This window comes from Megalobrama amblycephala, linkage group LG6 (genome assembly GCF_018812025.1).
Source record: "Megalobrama amblycephala isolate DHTTF-2021 linkage group LG6, ASM1881202v1, whole genome shotgun sequence".
In the NCBI taxonomy this organism is placed as follows: Eukaryota; Metazoa; Chordata; class Actinopteri; order Cypriniformes; family Xenocyprididae; genus Megalobrama; species Megalobrama amblycephala.
Window position 1 is genome coordinate 13,456,596 of NC_063049.1, and position 18,699 is coordinate 13,475,294.

General features: G+C 36.8%; 1 protein-coding gene across 1 annotated transcript; it reads left to right on the top strand.

Moving 5' to 3' along the window:
- Positions 1 to 1,097: 1,097 nt before the first annotated feature.
- lacc1 (laccase (multicopper oxidoreductase) domain containing 1) lies at positions 1,098 to 9,532 on the top strand. Its single transcript, XM_048193018.1, has 5 exons — positions 1,098 to 1,807; positions 2,862 to 3,040; positions 3,506 to 3,671; positions 6,477 to 6,702; positions 9,259 to 9,532. Exons 1-5 carry the CDS (start codon positions 1,252 to 1,254, stop codon positions 9,425 to 9,427), a joined length of 1,296 nt encoding a protein of 431 aa, XP_048048975.1. The 5' UTR covers positions 1,098 to 1,251; the 3' UTR covers positions 9,428 to 9,532.
- Positions 9,533 to 18,699: the final 9,167 nt, after the last annotated feature.

Sequence of the window (18,699 nt, forward strand, 5' to 3'; positions counted from 1 at the left end):
GGCGTAGGACATACAGCATAAGCTTTTTGAAGAATACGAAAGTGCAGTTTTGGCGGAACCACTTGGAAGGCGATCATTTGTCATCTTGGATGACATGGGGGTGAGTAAATTATCAGGAAAATTTTATTTGAAAGTGAACTACTCCTTTAATATTATAAAGCGACGAGAATACTTTTTGTGCGCCAAAAAAAAAACAAAAGAGTGACTTTATTCAACAATATCTGGGCAATTTCAAAACACAGCTTCATGAAGCTTCAAAGCTTTACGAATCTTTTGTTTCGAAACATGTAACAAAGCTGATTTTTTACTGAAATCATGTGACTTTTACTCTCCGAACCACTGATTCGAAACAAAAGATTCGTAAAGCTTCGAAGCTTCATGAAGCAGTGTTTTGAAATCGTCCATCACTAGATATTGTTGAATAAAGTCGTTATTTTTTTTTTTTTTTTGGCGCACAAAAAGTATTCTATTCACTTCATAACATTAAGGTTGAACCACTGTAGTCACATGAACTGTTTTAAATATGTCTTTAGTAGCTTTGGGCATTTTTTACAGTGTGGTAATTGTTAGATAAAGGGACACTACAAAAGACTAACGCAATGGAAAGAGAAATTGCAATTACATTACAACTGTTTAGTTTAAAACATTTTGTTTAAAAAAAGGAAACAGTGAAGAACCACCTGGAATATTTGCATATTTTTCACATTAGAAGTTCAAGCAAAGTTCATGGCTACATCCATTCAAACCAGTGGAAAGTGATTTATAATTTTCCCAATTTTATATATAGCCTATATATTATCTAATATTATATTATATTATCCCAATAGCATAGTAGGAATTACTCTTATGACCACAATGCAAGGTTCATTGACAATGTAAGTCCAGTCTCAGGACACTTTAATGGGGAAGTTTGTGAGGAAATCTGACAGTGTGCACGTCTTAAAAAGCAGTCAATGAATAAAAAGATTGTAGCAACGAGCTGGAAATTCTGTGTCTGAGAAATATCGTACGCTATACCTTTGCGTGAGAAATAAATCAATGTCTGTACATGAGACGTGCTCGTCTGGTGAGGAGTTTCCACTGAGGGCGGCGCTACACTCTTTTCAGGAAGTGCTGGAACAGAGGAAATTTTATTGTCGTGGTAAATAAAAAAAGGTTCCTCGTTTGTAACTCTTATAATCAGGTGTGGTATGTTTGCACGTTCACATAACTTCTATCCCAGAGAGAGAGAAGCAAGCGTGTCTGCGTGTGATGATCCGAGCAGAGATGGCTGCAGTGACTCTTGTGGATCTCACACATGTCCGCTGTTCACAGTACGACATTTGTGTGAAAAAGCGCATCAGCGAGTTCTGTGCATTGACCGCGAATGGCTCACAGGAACCGGTCTTCATCATAGCGGATCCAGAGAGCTCCGTGGGGACGGACAGATTTCCAAGAAGCTCTATTCTGGAGATGTTTATCGGTTTCAGCAATTCCCCACAGGTCCTGTGCAAAAGCTCTCTTTCAGCCTCATTATACTCGTTCAAACAGGCTATAGACAAAGAGGACATTAGTAATGTGAAGATTATGACCTCGAGCCACGGGAGAGGAGTGTTTCAGGTCTACCAGGAGCTCCTCTTCACTTCTGCGTATAATTTTGAGTACACTATCATGTTTGACAACCTGTCCTGTGACTCCTGTCCCCTGAGTAACTGCACAGCCATCAGCACCGAGGCAGCTGATGCTAAACACGAGCTCGGCACGTTCCTACAGCACCTACCAGCGGTCAAAGGAGACATTACAGTTCTTAAATCTTCTTTAATTTCAGGTTGGTTGTGTTCTTCTTCCTGATCACATTATACGTGTATTTTAGCTTTGAGGTTATACTTAAGTATGTACTATTCTTCATTAGGCTATATTATTTAATTTTGTATTGAACTGGTAATAAAGTAAAAATGTGAAAGTTATGCTCACTGTGTACAAAACAGGAACTATATGAATTTGAGGGCTAGCATAATTTAATTTGGAATGATAATTATAATAGCTAAAAACCTTTTGTTTTTAGTTTTTGATTCTTATGAGCTTTAAAACTTTTCTTTTAAATGCTTGAAATTAGTTTAGTGCACAAATATAAATTGTCTACATATGAATTTATTATTTTTTATTTACAAAACTTTAAAGAAATAATTATTTATATGGTAAAAGTAAGATGTAATGTACCTTGTGATTTAAATCAATGAGATTTTATAACAGTTTATCAGTTGTCACTCTAATCTTGATATTTAAAGCTCTAAAAAAATATATTTAAATGTAGTTTTTATTTTGCTGGGCAAAACATATAATACAATTTAATAGCAATACAATGATGATTGAGAAATGAACAAATAAAAGCCTGCTGTATCATATTTGAAACATACATTTCATAATTATTTAAATAAAAATCTGTATGTATAATCAAGTAAACCTAAGTTGCATCAGTGCAGTAAGTGTTCAAATATTTATAACAATATAAAAGGTAGTCTCACATTTCATAAGATTTCACAGCAAAAAGACATGTATAGCCCAACTTGAAGGGAGACATTTTTACAATTCCACTAAAAAGGATTTTTTTCTTCCTGCTAAGGTATAAACTATCATTTAGAGGGCAGACGTAAAGTAGTAGAATGTGTACAACAGGTTTTTCAGCAACATTTTTTATAATGTTGATCATTTAGAGGCCTTAGAAAATCATTTATTAAATATGTTCCAGTAGGCTTTGTAGGATTAATGGATAATTTATATATTTTTGCTGCTTCTTTGTCTCTGCTTAGTCTGGACATTCACACAGCCAAGGCTTGCTGGCTGTATTTCCTTCAATTTTCCTCTATTTCCTTCTCATTCAGACTGCTTTGGTCATGGCTTCACCACTCGTACTGGAGGTATCTCCTACATCAGCACCCTGAGCTCACTGAACCTCTTCTGTAACCCTCGGCGCAAAGACTCCAGAGCTGTTGTGGCCGAGAACATCCGCCGGCTTGGCCTGCGGGCTGGATTTCACCCTCATCAGTTCAACCTCATAAAGGTACTTTACCTACAAAGAAAATATGAGGAAGTCAATCTAGAAGCATATCATAACTTTAAACACATGCCACTGCATTTCTGACTTTTCCTGTTGCATTCTGCCAAAGAAGTTATTTGAATACTGGCTCACACATTGATCTTTCACATTAAACACTTTGGTACACATATCCACTATTAACTATGACTTTTGCCTCAATAAACTCTTAATTTACTACTTATTAATAGTTAGTAAGATAGTCGTTGTAGCGTTTGAGTTTAGGTATTGGGTAGGATTAAGGGGTGTAGAAAGTGGTCATGCAGAATAAAGCATTAATATGTGCTTTATAAGTACTAATAAACAGCCAATATGCAAGCTTGTAAGCAACTAGATAAAAGTGAGAACTGTTTCCCATACTAAAGTGTTACCAACATTTTCTACGTAATGCTTCTATATACTGATTGCATGTGTCTTTGTTATTGACTTCAGTGCAATCATGCCAGTGATGTGTGGGTGATGGGCAAACCCGCCCCCGACAGTTACGACGGAACGGTGACCAATCAAGTTGGAGTTGTCATAGCAGCACCAGGGGCCGATTGCATGCCGCTGCTCTTCACTGACCCCGTGAAAAAGGTCACTGGAGTGGCACATGCAGGTTAGTCACATCACAATGCAAAGAAAATCTTAATGCTCCTTCAGATAGACTTAAAAATATATAATTTCAATCATCAGTTCTTTTGATTTTAGAGTGAAATATGACCAAGACATTTTCTTGACAGGTTTAACTCAATAATAATTGAATTGATAAATTATGGTCAGATCTGCATAACCTTATAGTGATCCACTTCAAGCTTCGCAGTGAGTTCTGTGGGAAGTATGTGATCATATAGTCTGAAACGAAAGGGAAGTCTAAAGGTGCGTTCCATTCGACCATATGTACCAGTTTGAATGACACTGTGAATGCTATAAGGAATAAGAGAATATCACTTCACAGGAAGTGACGAAGGACATTTATCCACCGGTCATTGTGCATCACTCCAGTACTAAAGTAGTTTGAATAAATAAACACAGTGAAAATGAGTTGAGGCTCAAGTGGTTTAATTGAATTTATTTAGTCCCAGGTTTTTTTGGGGGGGGGTTTTTATGGAAGCTTGTTTCCTCCAATGAATAAAAATAAAAAGGGTAATTGTCCATTTTTATCTCACAATTCTGATTTTTTTCTCAGAATTAAACTCGGAATTGCAAGTTACAAAAGTCACAATTACGAGACACAAAGTCACAATTGCGAGTTATAAAGTCAGAATTTTGTTTGGATATAAACTTGCAAATTTACAAGTTACAATGTTAGAATTGTGAGATATAAAGTTGCAATTGCTAGTTAAAGTCAGAATTTCGGGATATAAACTCGTAATTGAAAGTTATAAAGTCAGAATTTCAGGATATAAACTCATAATTGCGAATTATAAAGTCACAATTACGCGACACAAAGTCACAATTGCGAGTTATAAAGTCAGAATTTTGTTTGGATATAAACTTGCAAATTTACAAGTTACAATGTTAGAATTGTGAGATATAAAGTTGCAATTGCTAGTTAAAGTCAGAATTTCGGGATATAAACTCGTAATTGAAAGTTATAAAGTCAGAATTTTGGGATATAAAGTCGTAATTGTGAGTTATAAAGTCAGAATTTCAGGATGTAAACTCGTAATTGAAAGTTATAAAGTCAGAATTTCGGGATATAAACTCATAATTGCGAGTTAAAGTCAGAATTTCAGCATATATACTCGGAATTGCAAGCTGCAAAGTCAGAATTTCAGGATATAAACTTGTAGTCGTAATTGCGAGTTGCAAAGTCAGAATTTCGGGATATAAAGTCACAATTCTGACAAATAAAGTTGCAATTGTGCGAGAAAATGTCAGAATTGTGAGGTTTTTTTGTTTTTTTTAGAAAAAAAGTTTATATCTTCCAATTCTGACTTTATAACTCGCAATTGTGAGTTTATATCTCACAATTGCGAGAAAAATTGTCAGAACATCTTTATTTTCTCAGAATTGCGACCTCATTTCAGAATTGCGAGTTTGTATCTCACAGTTCTGAAATGCGGGATATAAATTCGCAATTTTGAGAAAGTCAGAATTGTTTATATCTTGCAATTCTGACTTTTGTCCTCATAATTGTGAGTTTATAGCCCGCATTTTAGGCTTTATAACTCGCAATTGCAAGAAAAAATTAAGAAACAAGCTTCCATAGTTTTGTACGCAGTTGTTTGAGGGGTATAAAGTGCATGAGATGCGACAGGCCCCAATATGCTTCAAGCGAAGAACGAAGTGATGTAACGTCGTTTCGAACAAAATCAGGCCAAAACGAACTTTGTTTGGAGTGCGTTTTGTAAGTTCTTTGCCAATGTGAACTTTCCGGAAAAGTTCGCTTCAGCTGGTAAACACCTTTGTACTACAATTGGTCCATGGCGATTACGTAATAGGTAGGTGTGCGCAGAGACACCTACCTATTATGTAAAGTGCTAGTGACATGACTAGTGAGTGCTGAATTGCAGAGCTTGTGCAAACATATCCACATTGCTATGATCAGATTTCTTATGCTTTATTAAAAAATGCTTGCTGTTTTGTCAGTTTTGTCATGTTTATTTTGTTATTTAGAGGAAAGCGCGTAACGCACATTTACATTTTCATCTAAATGCCGCTGGGCGGTGTCAGATGTTCGATAACAGTGTACCGCTGCTCACGTATTTCGAACTTTGTTTTACCCTTAAACGAAGAGCAAAAAAGAACTTCGCCGTGAGTATATCGCAAATTATCATGATTAGGGTTAAACAAGATAACATATCAAACCAAATTGTGCTATTTTCATATTATACATCAGAACAGACGTTTCTCACTCAGTTTAGCGCTTTCAAAAATCACAATTTACATAAAATCATACAAAAATCATAATTTACATTCATTAAATGAATAATTTAATATATAAACACGTTTTATACAGTACATATGTAAATTAAATGAAAGTACATTATTTACAGAAATATATTCTGTCATTATACCTCAAAATATAATAATTGCGACTCAAGTGTCGTCTCTGTGATGGTTTAGCAGTCTGTTCCAAATGATTGCATTTTCTCAAGTGAAGTAAACAACTGATATCCCATGCAGGGAGCCATGTACACCTCACAGGAACCCTGTCAATCAGAACGCAGCACATTCATGACTGACAGACATATTAATCAATTTGTTTTATCTGTAATTCAGTTGGCACTGAAGTATTCAATGAAGGGTAAATGTAATTGTGTGCTTACATAATCCTGCTTCATGCTGTTTCAGAGTTATATACATACAGTATGAACATTTTCTGTGTTTATACATAATATCTGAGGCAGAATAGTGTGATCAGCTATAGCATAATGTAACAATTGTTTATCTGGTATTTCTTATGTGTGTGTCCCAGGCTGGAAGGGGACCCTCATGGGAATTGCCATGGCAACAGTGAAAGCCATGGTGTCAGAGTTTGGCAGCAGGCCTGCAGACATTGTGTGTGTGATCGGGCCTTCTGTTGGGCCATGCTGCTTTACTCTGGAGCAAGATTCAGCCAGAGAGTTTCAGGCCATACACCCAGACTGTGTTCGAAACATGGACTCATCTAGACCATATGTCGACATCAGACTCGCAACCAGGTAAAGTTCAAAGGTCAACCAGTGGAACCCTGGTTTGACTTCAACTGTACTCCAGAGACCTGATTTATTGATCCTCTGTGTCACTCACGTAGGTCAAGTCATTCCCTGAAGTGACTCACAGTAATGAACACCTCTGAAATAAAGGTGATTTATGTAAAGGGTAATATATCTCTTTTAGAATATTAGCAGAAACAGACTGATGATTTCCCAGAGGAAAGTTAAACCCAATCTGTAGATTGTCATGTGGAACGAAACGATACTCAATCAGAAAGCGTGGTGATGGAAGATGGAAGCATAACATGACTTTTCTTTTCTGTAAAAAGCAGTTCCAAACATTATTTTTGCCATTTCTTTTTGACCATCATTCGCCATATTTGTTTACTCTAAAGTTTGACAGTGAGAGATTTTGCAAGGTTTCCCATGTCCACAGTCAGGAATCTGGTTGTTAGTGAATGTAATCTGTTAGTGTGTGGTGTGCTGTCTTGGGGTGCGTCTCAATCTGCTTCCTAGTTCAGTAGTCAAGCACTGATCAGGGAGTCGGCCATTTTAAGGGTTGTCTCAATTGCAAAATCCTTCCAGTCTACTGAAACTTTTGCTCCCTAAAAAGTCTCACAGTGTACCGTGGGAGCTTTGATGTTCCCTTAACAGAAGTTCTGAAGCTTGAAACATAAATCACATGATCCAACTCACTACACATAATGACAAGCGATAAATGTTTTTTAAAATACAAAACATTATTTAGTTAAATTTCAGCATAAACATACATCGCTATACAGGTAATGGACATATAGCTAGCATTTATAATTTATTTTTGGATGAAATGTTGCACTTATATGTCACAAGCAAAGAATTTATCATAATGTACTTTAAATAACATTAAAAAAATGTCCTTACTAGTGCCTGGATTCATGTAGTCGATTGAGATGCACCCCTGGTCACATCGTGACAATCCACACACTATAGAAACAAAATGTTAAATACAGTATCTCACAGAAGTGAGTACACCCCTCACATTTTTGTAAATATTTTATTATATCTTTTCGTGTGACAACACTAAAAAAATGACACTACAATGTAAAGTAGTGAGTGTACAGCTTGTATAAAAGTGTAAATTTGCTGTCCCCTCAAAATAACTCAATACAGAGCCATTAATGTCTAAACCGCTGGCCACAAAAGTGAGTACACCCCTAAGTGAAAATGTCCAAATTGGGCCCAATTAGTCATTTTCTCTCCTCTGTGTCATGTGACTCATTAGTGTTACAAGGTCTCAGGTGTGAATGGGGAGCAGGTGTGTTAAATTTGGTGTTATCGCTCTCACTCTCTCATACTGGTCACTGGAAGTTCAACATGGCACCTCATGGCAAAGAACTCTCTGAGGATCTGAAAAAAAGAATTGTTGCTCTACATAAAGATGCATGTCTCCAGACCTAAACCCTATTGAGCATCTGTGGGGCATCCTAAAACGGAAGGTGGAGGAGCGCAAGGTCTCTAACATCCACCAGCTCCGTGATGTCGTCATGGAGGAGTGGAAGAGGACTCCAGTGGCAACCTGTGACGCTCTGGTGAACTCTATGCCCAAGAGGGTTAAGGCAGTGCTGGAAAATAATGGTGGCCACACAAAATATTGACACTTTGGGCCCAATTTGGACATTTTCACTTAGGGGTGTACTCACTTTTGTGGCCAGCGGTTTAGACATTAATGGCTCTGTGTTGAGTTGTTTTGAGGGGACAGCAAATTTACACTGTTATACAAGCTGTACACTCACTACTTTACATTGTAGCAAATTGTCATTTCTTCAGTGTTGTCACATGGAAAGATATAATAACATATTTACAAAAATGTGAGGGGGGTGTACTCACTTCTGTGAGATACTGTATATGACTTTTTTTATCATCATGTTTGAGGTCTCTCAAATTTTGAAAATCTAATAAGATTTTAAAAATCTTTTACTGTGGGCCAGCCTTAATTCTAATGACAGACTTTTGATTGATTTGATCTTTTAACATACTCTGAAGTGTAATCTTTACTCCTCCCAGATTTCACAGGGTTTTTATAGTTTTAAGCCAAAACTTTTTTTTTTTTTCGTTATTTGAAATAAAATAAATGTTAACTGAAATAAAATAAAAAATATAAAACTTAAAAAATTTTATTTCAGCTATTTCAGCATTTCTCATCTTAATTTACTCTAACTTGATGAATAACTAAAACTGAAATAAAAATGAATAAAAACTATATAGACATAACTATTGAAAATGACGCACCAAAATTACTAAAACTTGAACTAAAATTATCATGAAAATGGATAATATTAAAATAACATCTGATTCAAAATATTAATAAAAACCTATAATAGTGGCTCAATATTACTAAAATAACACTGTGTTAAGGTTGTTTTAACTATATAAAGCACTTTGAGTAGCTTGCATTACATAAAATTAAGCTTATTATTATAATTTTTAAAAACCTCTTATTAAAAAAAAAAATATTATTGTTTTTCTTTAAGCCTTACTATAAACTGCAACTTGTCAACCAACCAGTCATGCTTTGTCTTTTAGAATCCTGCTGGAGAGAGGTGGGATTAAACCTGAACACATCGAGGACATCAGGATCCCAGACCAGTCTGATTCCACACTGTGCACCTCCTGCCTTCCTGAATTATTCTTCTCCCATGTAAGAGATGGACTCGACTTTGGGACACAAATTGGCTTTGTGTGGATCAAATAATCCTGCATGAGCTCTGACTGAATATGAATGTTCATTTAAGAAATGTGTCTAAAAGCCAGTATATAAATCTACTAATATAATAAATTAATTTGTATGGGATTACCACCACTTGTGTCAAACTCAAATATGCTATGAACACTTTCGTTTGGTATGTTCACAAATGGGCATGATTTATTTTTCCAACATCAAGATTTTAGACTAAAAATGTGAATATTTTAATAAGAGAAAGTGCTTTTTAGATGCTTTTTTGCTAGTTCATTTGAAGTCCTGTTGTGTGACGAATGGATTTTTAAAAATACAAATATTTAAAATATTAACAAATACATATTGACTTATTTTATGTTTATTAAAGTTGGTAATCTCTCTTGCTATAATATGGATGTGTCACACCACAGGACTGAAGAAGTAGCTTCACATAAACACTACAAATCTAATTAATAGTTGGAGGTAAAATTTTCCTTTTAAAAAAATTCCTTACTTCCTGTTCCTGTCCTGATTGGCAAGAGATTTTGTCACTCAGTACTCAATATTTGGTACCTCAATAATTAATAATCAGTAATTTTATGGCCCCATTATATAATTCAATATAAATATATATTTAAATAGTATTTCTATCCACATTGTTAATTTTGAAACTAAGGGATAGTTGTACATCACAAGACAATTTCCATAGTTTATTTGCTAATTGCTGAATTGTTAAAATATATTATAATAAATCATTTTATGTATTGGACAGAAAGATTCTAAAAATATAATGGGGGAAATGAAATGAAAAATGGCATTTTTCTATGAGTACAGTAAATTACAAATTGTCAACAACCCATTATTAAAAGCTACTGAAAGAAACCTCTCTAAAATACATAATTCAGGAACTGTCTATTGATGTCCGTCAGTATGAGTGTGATTTGTGTTTAGTAAATGAGATGTTTTTAATTGCACAATTTATTTTTAATGAACTATTTTGAGAGGTTAAAATAGACTGTGAATGTACACTAGAGGGAGCTAATCGTGTGACGACTTTCATCTCATCGTGACCACCATTACACGTTATGAATGATCATAAAATTGTTTAGTTATTAAATGTTTTGCTGTAATATTGCTCATTTCACAGCGAAAACAGCTGCTTCTTATCATTATGCCAAACGTTAAGCTTGAAACAGTCCTAGTGGGATAAAATAACCTATTTTTGTATTTTGTATTATGCACAATAAAATTAACTGTAAAATATGTGTAAACTCGCTTGTTTAGCGTTATTATGTGTACATGCCTCTGAATTCGTTTAACTTCACATCTGTTGTGTATTTATTCGGTAGAAGCGACGCTAGAGGGCGCTCGCGTCACTGCTGTCACTGTACGCTGCGCGCGCGCTTGTTTATTATTCGAGAGACGCTGATTGTTGGCTGCTGGCCAAGATCCCTTCAGCAGCATCACAGGCAGCTTTGGTCTGTAACAACACTCTTGCAATGTCACAAAAACATCTCAGCTATTCCTTATCGTGTGCTGTTGAAATGACAGCACCATTTTACTATCAAGTCATAAAGGAGGGTAATAGATGTGACGTTATGTTTGACTAGCACTGCAGAAAAGACGCTTGTCAGCCCTATTGTCTGCATAAGCAGCAGCGTGCAAGTGAATGTTTTCCGCGTTGACTGTGGTAAGCCTACCAAACTATTGACAAAACCTCAATAACACCTCTGCTGACCTACTAAGGGTTCAAACATAGCTAACACACGCAACCCTTAAGCACCATACTATACCATAGGCCTAGCAGATGGTTCTGGTTCTGCTTTAGTATCCAGATTTTAGACTGGATGTAATGTGGAACTGTACTAAAATTGTTTATCCCAACAATATGGGAAATTATTAACATGACAGAGCTAGGGTAAATAGGAAAATAGCCTACATTTTACACAATGTAACTTTTTTTGATAAAAAAATAAAATGTTATTAATGATAGACTGCAAAAACACACATCTTTACCCAAATACACTTAGTCTATTATGTATAATTATGATTTATTTTAAAGTTTTGCATGAAAATGCATTGTTTATGCCATTTGTCACGTCATCTGTAGAGAAGTAGTTCCGGTTGTGGGTAGCGTGAAGCTGCAAGTTCATTGTCGCAACGAACTTGAAAAATTAACCATAGGCCATTCAAAATGGCAAACCTCCGGTTGTAAAAACAAAGAAGCCGTTATTTATTTGTCCATAGTCTCTTATAAGATGTCCTGTATCCTGTATGTGTACATTGGTGCCTCGATTTATTTGCGGAGAGAAGCTAGCCGAAGCACAACCAAAACAAATGATTAAAGTTACATAGCATAGTTTTAAATTCATAAACAACAATGGCATTATGGTTTCTCAGCCATAAAAACAAACACTGGGGAAAATATTGTAGTAATATATTTCACTATAAGTGAATTTGAGTTAATATTGTAGTGATTAAACGCATATCCTTTGACGTCAATAACAACAGATATCGAAAAAAGTTATTTGTTACTTTAGCTATATGCACAGTTATACATTTACTGTTATTATTTGTGTTTTCCCTGCCCTATTAGAACAAATCAGTCTGCTTTACTCACAATACTCAAGTCCTTCTTTGTGCTTTCAGCTGGCATTAGAGGTTAACAGAGCAGGTCAAGTATTTATGTGAACCATGAATTTGCAGCATCTTTTAATAACTGGGTCTCGTATTTAAATATAGATTTACATGCCGTAGAAATACTTTCCTGTGAGGTCAAACCTCAGATTAATAAAGTGCTTTTATGTGGGTCATGCAAAAAAAAAAAGGATGGTAATTTCTATGCAGCAACAGATGGGGAATTTCTGGATGGGGTTGTGATGAGGCCATGATTTCATGAGAATAACTTTTCTTCATTTCAGATCATATAAAACACTTAATCATTTTATGATGTTTTAGAGTACATATTATCTAGAGTGTACTAAAGCCAGAGACACATTATCATTACACATACATTCACAAAAACACTTCTGGCACTGATATTGTGGTTTTATTGCACTTTAGACCATGATGATTGAAGAACCACAGTTTGTTCTGTCCCACAGAATAACTGGCATAAATTTACTGATTTATGACTTCTGATCACACCTCAGTTTTCCCTGTAACTTATTAAAGTACTCGACTCGCATATCCTTTGTGCTCGAGGAAACACTTCCAAAGAAACTGCGTGTGCAGACTTGTAAACAAAATAAAAGCAAGTTAAATCGCTTTTAGGAAACGGGATATAGACGTGGTAGATGGTTGCCAAGTCTAGTGGTATTACAGAACTCATCTGTGAACCAGATGCACAAATCGGCCTGGGCAATTCCCGTGCCATAGTTTGTTTTATTAACCTGAATTCCAACTTAATCTACATTTACAATGAGCAAACACAACACCATCAGCCAGTCTTACAGGAAATCACGTGATCTGACCATAAAGATGTAGATATAAGGATCGGCTAATGGGTGTGCTTACGGTAAAGATGATAACTATAACAATTAATTTTCTTCATAGGGGAATTGATTTTTAAAGCTAACTTATATACCTTTAATGACTGACCTACTGTGAGCTACAAGGTTAATCAATGGTATATGCTTTTGTTGAAGACATCAGCCTGCATTGTATTTCAAAATATTCATGTTTAACATCGGAATATATATTTATATATATATATATATATATATAATATGCCAAAAGTATTGGGACACCCCTCCAAATCATTGAATTCAGGTGTTCCAATCACTTCCATGGCCACAGGTGTATAAAATCAAACACCTAGGCATGCAGATTGCTTCTACAAACATTTGTGAAAGAATGGGTCGCTCTCAGGAGCTCAGTGAATTCAAGCATGGTACCGTGATAGGTTGCCACCTGTGCATTAAGTCCATTTGTGAAATTTCCTCACTACTAAATATTCCACGGTCAACTGTTAGTGGTATCATAACAAAGCGGAAGCAATTGGGAATAACAGCAACTCAGCCACGAAGTGGTAGGCCACGTAAAATCACAGAGCGGGGGGGTCAACACATGCTGAGGCGCTCGGTGCGCATAAGTCGCCAACTTTCTGCAGAGTCAGTAGCTACAGACCTCCAAACTTTGTGTGGCCTTCAGATTAGCTCAAGAGCTTCATGGAATGGGTTTCCATGGCCGAGCAGCTGCATCCAAGCCTTACTTCACCAAGTGTAATGCAAAACATCATATGCAGTGGTGTAAAACACACCACCACTGGACTCTAGAGCAGTGGAGACTCTTCTCTGGAGTGATGAATCACGCTTCTCTGTCTGGCAATCTGATGGACGAGTCTGGGTTTGGCTGTTGCCAGGAGAATGGTACTTGCCTGACTGCATTGTGCCAAGTGTAAAGTTTGGTGAAGGGGGGATAGTGGTGTGGGGTTGTTTTTCAGGGGTTGGGCTTGAACACTTAGTTCCAGTGAAAGGAACTCTTTGGAACATTTTGGACAATTTCATGCTCCCAACTTTGTGTGAACAGTTTGGGGATGGGCCCTTTCCTGTTCCAACATGACTGTGCACCAGTGCACAAAGCAAGGTCCATAAAGACATGGATGAGCAAGTTTGGTGTGGAGGAACTTGAGTCCTGACCTCAACCCGATAGAACACCTTTGGGATGAATTAGAGCGGAGACTGCGAGCCAGGCCTTCTCGCCAACATCACTGCCTGACCTCACAAATGCATTTCTTGAAGAATGGTCAAAAATGCCCATAAACACACTCCTAAACCTTGTGGAAAGCCTTCCCAGAAGAGTTGAAGCTGTTATAGCTGCAAAGGGTGGGTCAACTCCATATTAAACCTTACAAATTAAGAATGGGATGTCATTAAAGTTCATGTGCACGTAAAGGCAGGCGTCCCAAAACTTTTGGCAATATAGTGTATCTGTACAGTCATGTGAAAAAGTTAGGACACCCTATTGAATTCCATAGTTTTCCATATCAGGACATAATAAAAAATCATCTAGTCCTTGGCAGGTCTTAAAACTTGGAAAATAAAACCTCAGATGAACAACAAAAAATGACATATTACACTGTGTCATTATTTATTTAGCATTAATAAAGCCAAAATGGAAAAGCCATGGTTGACAAACTAAGGACACCCTATGATTCAATTGCTTATAGATCTACTTTTAGCAGCAATAACTTGAAGTAATCATTTTCTGTATGACTTTATCAGTCTCTCACATCATTGGAGGAGTTTTGGCCCATTCTTCTTTACAAAGTTGCTCCAGTTTATTGAGGTTTGTGGGCATTTGTCTATGCACAGCTCTTGCCGTAGCTTTTTTTAATTATTATTTTCAGTCGGGATGAAGTCTGGACTTGACTGGGCCAGTGCAACACCTTGATTCTTTTCTTTTCAGCCATTCTATTGTAGATTTGCTGGTGTTCTTGGGATCATTGTCCTGCTGCATGAGTTTTGGCCAAGCTTTAGCTGTCGGACATATGGCCTCACATTTGACTCTAGAATACTTTGGAATACAGAGGAGTTCATGGTCAACTCAATGACTATGAGATGCCCAGGGCCAACGAAAACAAGCTCAAAATCGTAAACCCTCCACCAGCATGCTTGACTTTTGCTATGAGATGTTTGTTCTGATATGCTGTGTTTAGTTTTCACCAAACTTGGCACTGTTCATTATATGGCGAAACATCTCCACTTTGGTCTCATCTGTCCAAAGGACATTATTCCAGAAGTCTTGTGGTTTGTTCAGATGAAAATTTGCAAACCTAAGCCATGCTGCCATGTTATTTTTAGAGAGAAGAGGCTTTCTCCTGGCAATCCTTACAAACATTCCATACTTCTCCCATTTTTTCTAATTGAACTGCCATGAACATTATCATTTAACATGTTAACTGAGGCTTGTAGAGTCTGAGGTGTAGTTCTTGGGTTGTCTGCAATTTCTTTGAGCATTGCACGGTCTGATCTTGGGGTGATATTGCTGGAACGTTCACTCATCGGAAGACTGGTGTCTGTTTTGAATGTCTTCCACTTTGAATAATCTGTAGAATGTTGGATTTCAAATTGTTTGGAAATAGCCGTATAACTCTTCCCAGATTGCTTCTCTAAGATCATTGCTGATGTCTTTCCTCCTTGGCATTGTGTTAACACACACCTGAAGGCTCCAGACCAGCAAACTGCCAAAACACATTTGCTGGTGATCAGTTAATCAAAGGCATTTGATTAGCAGCACCTGACCATTACTTACCCTCTTAATTCCTATGTTAACAGTAAGGGTGTCCTTAGTTTGTCACACAAGGGTTTTCCATTTTGGTCTAGTTTTTGTTAAACAAATAATGAAACGGTGTGATATGTCATGTGTTGTTGTTCATCTAAGGTTTTATTTTCCAACTTTTAAGACCTGCCAAGGACCAGATGATTTTTTTATGATGTCCTGATATGGAAAACAGGCCTTTTAGTCACAGATTCAGTACAGTCAGACAACAACTAATCCAAAGCTTTTAATGCATATGTCGGTGATGACCGTGTGCCCGGCCCATTTGATTTGCTTCAAAGAGGGAATGAGGCTTAAAGAGCTTCCAAAATACAGATATGCAGACCTTTTGTTATGGAAAAAACAGCACGTCCTCACACCAGCATCCATGTCTGCACGTAGTCCTGTCATGCAGCAGTTATTTACAATAGTGATTTACTGGAAACAGACTTCCTGACCTTTCTAAATATTCTGAGACAGGATGTATGCGAGATATGCAGACACTCAGTTCATGTCTATATCATTCATTTTATATATATATATATATATATATATAGGCCTATATAATACAAAATTTTGCCATTTACAATGGCAGCATTTAAAAAATATCTGAAATTTTTTTTGAAGAAAACCCCCCACAGTTTTTTATGTGGTCTCAGTCTTCTGGACGCCATGGTATATTGGATCAGAGTTGAGATTAAGTCTTTCCTAAGTTAGATTTCGAGCTGAGTCTGCTTATGTAACTGTGCCGATGACCCTTTCCACCCCCATCATCCACTTTTTTTGCATTCCGTATAAACATTAGTGTTTATATCAGCTATCTGCTGAAGCAGGACCCGCTATATAAAATCATATCCTGTCTATGTACACAGAACATGTTTAACTTTAAAAGCACCATAAACATTACAGATCCCTTTCAGATAAGTTTATAATGAGCTTGAATCCACGTTTATTCAAAGCTACTGAAATCTTGTTTTATTAAAGAAATGCTAATATCTCAATATTATCTGCTGCTTGAGGCGAGAGCTTTTTCATGCTTCATGAGCCATGCACCCCCACCCCTTCCACCCGCTCCCTTCTCATCTTTGATGTGGGCGGCTTGCTTTGCTTTGTCATGATTACTCTGTGGATATGAAAACAGGGGCTTGCTCAAGTAGTTTTGGGTGTGGATTGTCTCTGACTGTCCTTTTCAGATTTTTTTTGTTGAGTCATGTCTGCAAACATTACCTTGAGTAACATTATAAATGGAAAGGGATAACTAGCAAAAAAAAAGTCTGTCAGAGGGCAAGCCAGACCAAGAGGCAAAATCCAGTTCCATCTGGATCTACAGTTCAGATGGCCCTTCCGTTATGTTTTATGTGGTTTGTGTCTACCTCCTACATCTTAGGGCTTGATAATACATTTTTACTGATGCAATACAGTATGTTCTGTTTTTACAGTATATGACTCAGACATAAGTCAGACATCTAAAAGGAGAACTGTCTATATATTGTCATCGAGCTCCCCTTGTTTGAGTTTATGGCTACTATGAGCAATACACTTTTCTTTAGTATTTTGAAGAAACTGGTGCTTTCCCTTACAGAACTTACTGGCACAATGCTACGTTTTTAGTGGTTACCAGGATGTCTGTTTGGTGGCTATGGTGTTCTGATTGGTTGTTAGTACAATAATATGCAGTTGTTAGGGTGTTCTGGGTGGTTGAGTGTTGCTATGCTGTTGTTTCAGGTTGTTTGCTATTTGGTTACCACAAACATCTATCTTAAGTAAACCACATTATTTAAAGTATCATTCTTGTAAATGTTGTTGATGTTTGTTCTTATTCCTTAGAAAGAGGCTTCTGCCTCCTTAAAGGGATAGTTCACCCAAAAATGAAAATGCTGTCATCATTTACTCACCTTCAAATTGTTCCAAACCTTTATGAATTTCTTTCCTCTGCTGAACACAAAAGAAGATATTTTGAAGAATGTCGGTAACCAAACAGTTGATGGGCTCCATTGACTTCCACTGTATTTTTTTTTTTTTCCATACTATAGAAGTCAATGAGGGACATCAACTGTTTGGTTACTAACATTCTTCAAAATATCTTCTTTTGTGTTCAGCAGAAGAAATTCATACAGGTTTGGAACAACTGGAGGGTGAGTAAATGATTACAGAATTTTCATTTTTGGGTAAACTATCCCTTTAACAGGTGGGTATAGTAGAAGTGGAATAAGATTCTTTGGAGGAGAGAGGTGTAATGTGATGTTGTGAGCCACGTTTGAATCTGTTTCACTGGTGTGAGCACCACACTGCACCCTAGGTTCAAGTCTGACAGTTTTAAAAGCATATTTTTAGCACTGTAATTTATGCTAAATAAAATGAAACATTAGCAAATGCCAATTACTGGGCCCTGTGGCATAACACTATTTTCATTACACTTCCTCTGTCTGCTAGCTGAGTCAGAGGAGGATCCGAGCCCAAGGGTGATCCTGGAGGGTAGATTCGGAGCCAGTGCAGGTCTGCAGTGCAGAACAGTGTTGGCTGAAGTGCAGTATGGATTGCACGTTAATGCTGATGCAGCAGCTTTCTCTCACCTGCAGATGCAGGCCTGCTGATGGAAGAGTTTACAGACAGAGACAGACACATTCTTGGCACTGTCCACCCACTGCTGTCAGCAATGAGGCTATAATCTATAATATACTCAATAAATGTACACTACTTTTCAAAAGTTTAGGGTCAGTACAATTTATTTATTTATTTATTTTAGTTTTTTGAAAGAATTTTTGAAAGAAACTTTTCTTGAGGAAGGACACATTAAATGGATCAAAAGAGACAGTAAATACATTTATAATGTTACAAAAGATTTCTATTTCTGTCATGACAACTCTTGGAGTGTTTGCCATATGACAATGTTGATATGTTTGGTCTTGGAGGAATAGATCTGCTACGGTGCTGCTGCTGATGATGATGATGATTATTGCTGTTGCTGTTATTGCTGCTGCTGTTATTGTTTCTGCTGCTGTTGCTGTTATTGCTGCTGCTGTTATTGTTTCTGCTGCTGTTGCTGT

Bases quoted from the DNA above. Each gene is read 5' to 3' on its own strand.
- lacc1 (XM_048193018.1), top strand. From the start codon at position 1,252: ATGATCCGAGCAGAGATGGCTGCAGTGACTCTTGTGGATCTCACACAT. The intron at 1,808-2,861 runs GTTGGTTGTGTT...CTTCTCATTCAG, and splicing joins TAAATCTTCTTTAATTTCAG to ACTGCTTTGGTCATGGCTTC. The intron at 3,672-6,476 runs GTTAGTCACATC...TGTGTGTCCCAG, and splicing joins CACTGGAGTGGCACATGCAG to GCTGGAAGGGGACCCTCATG.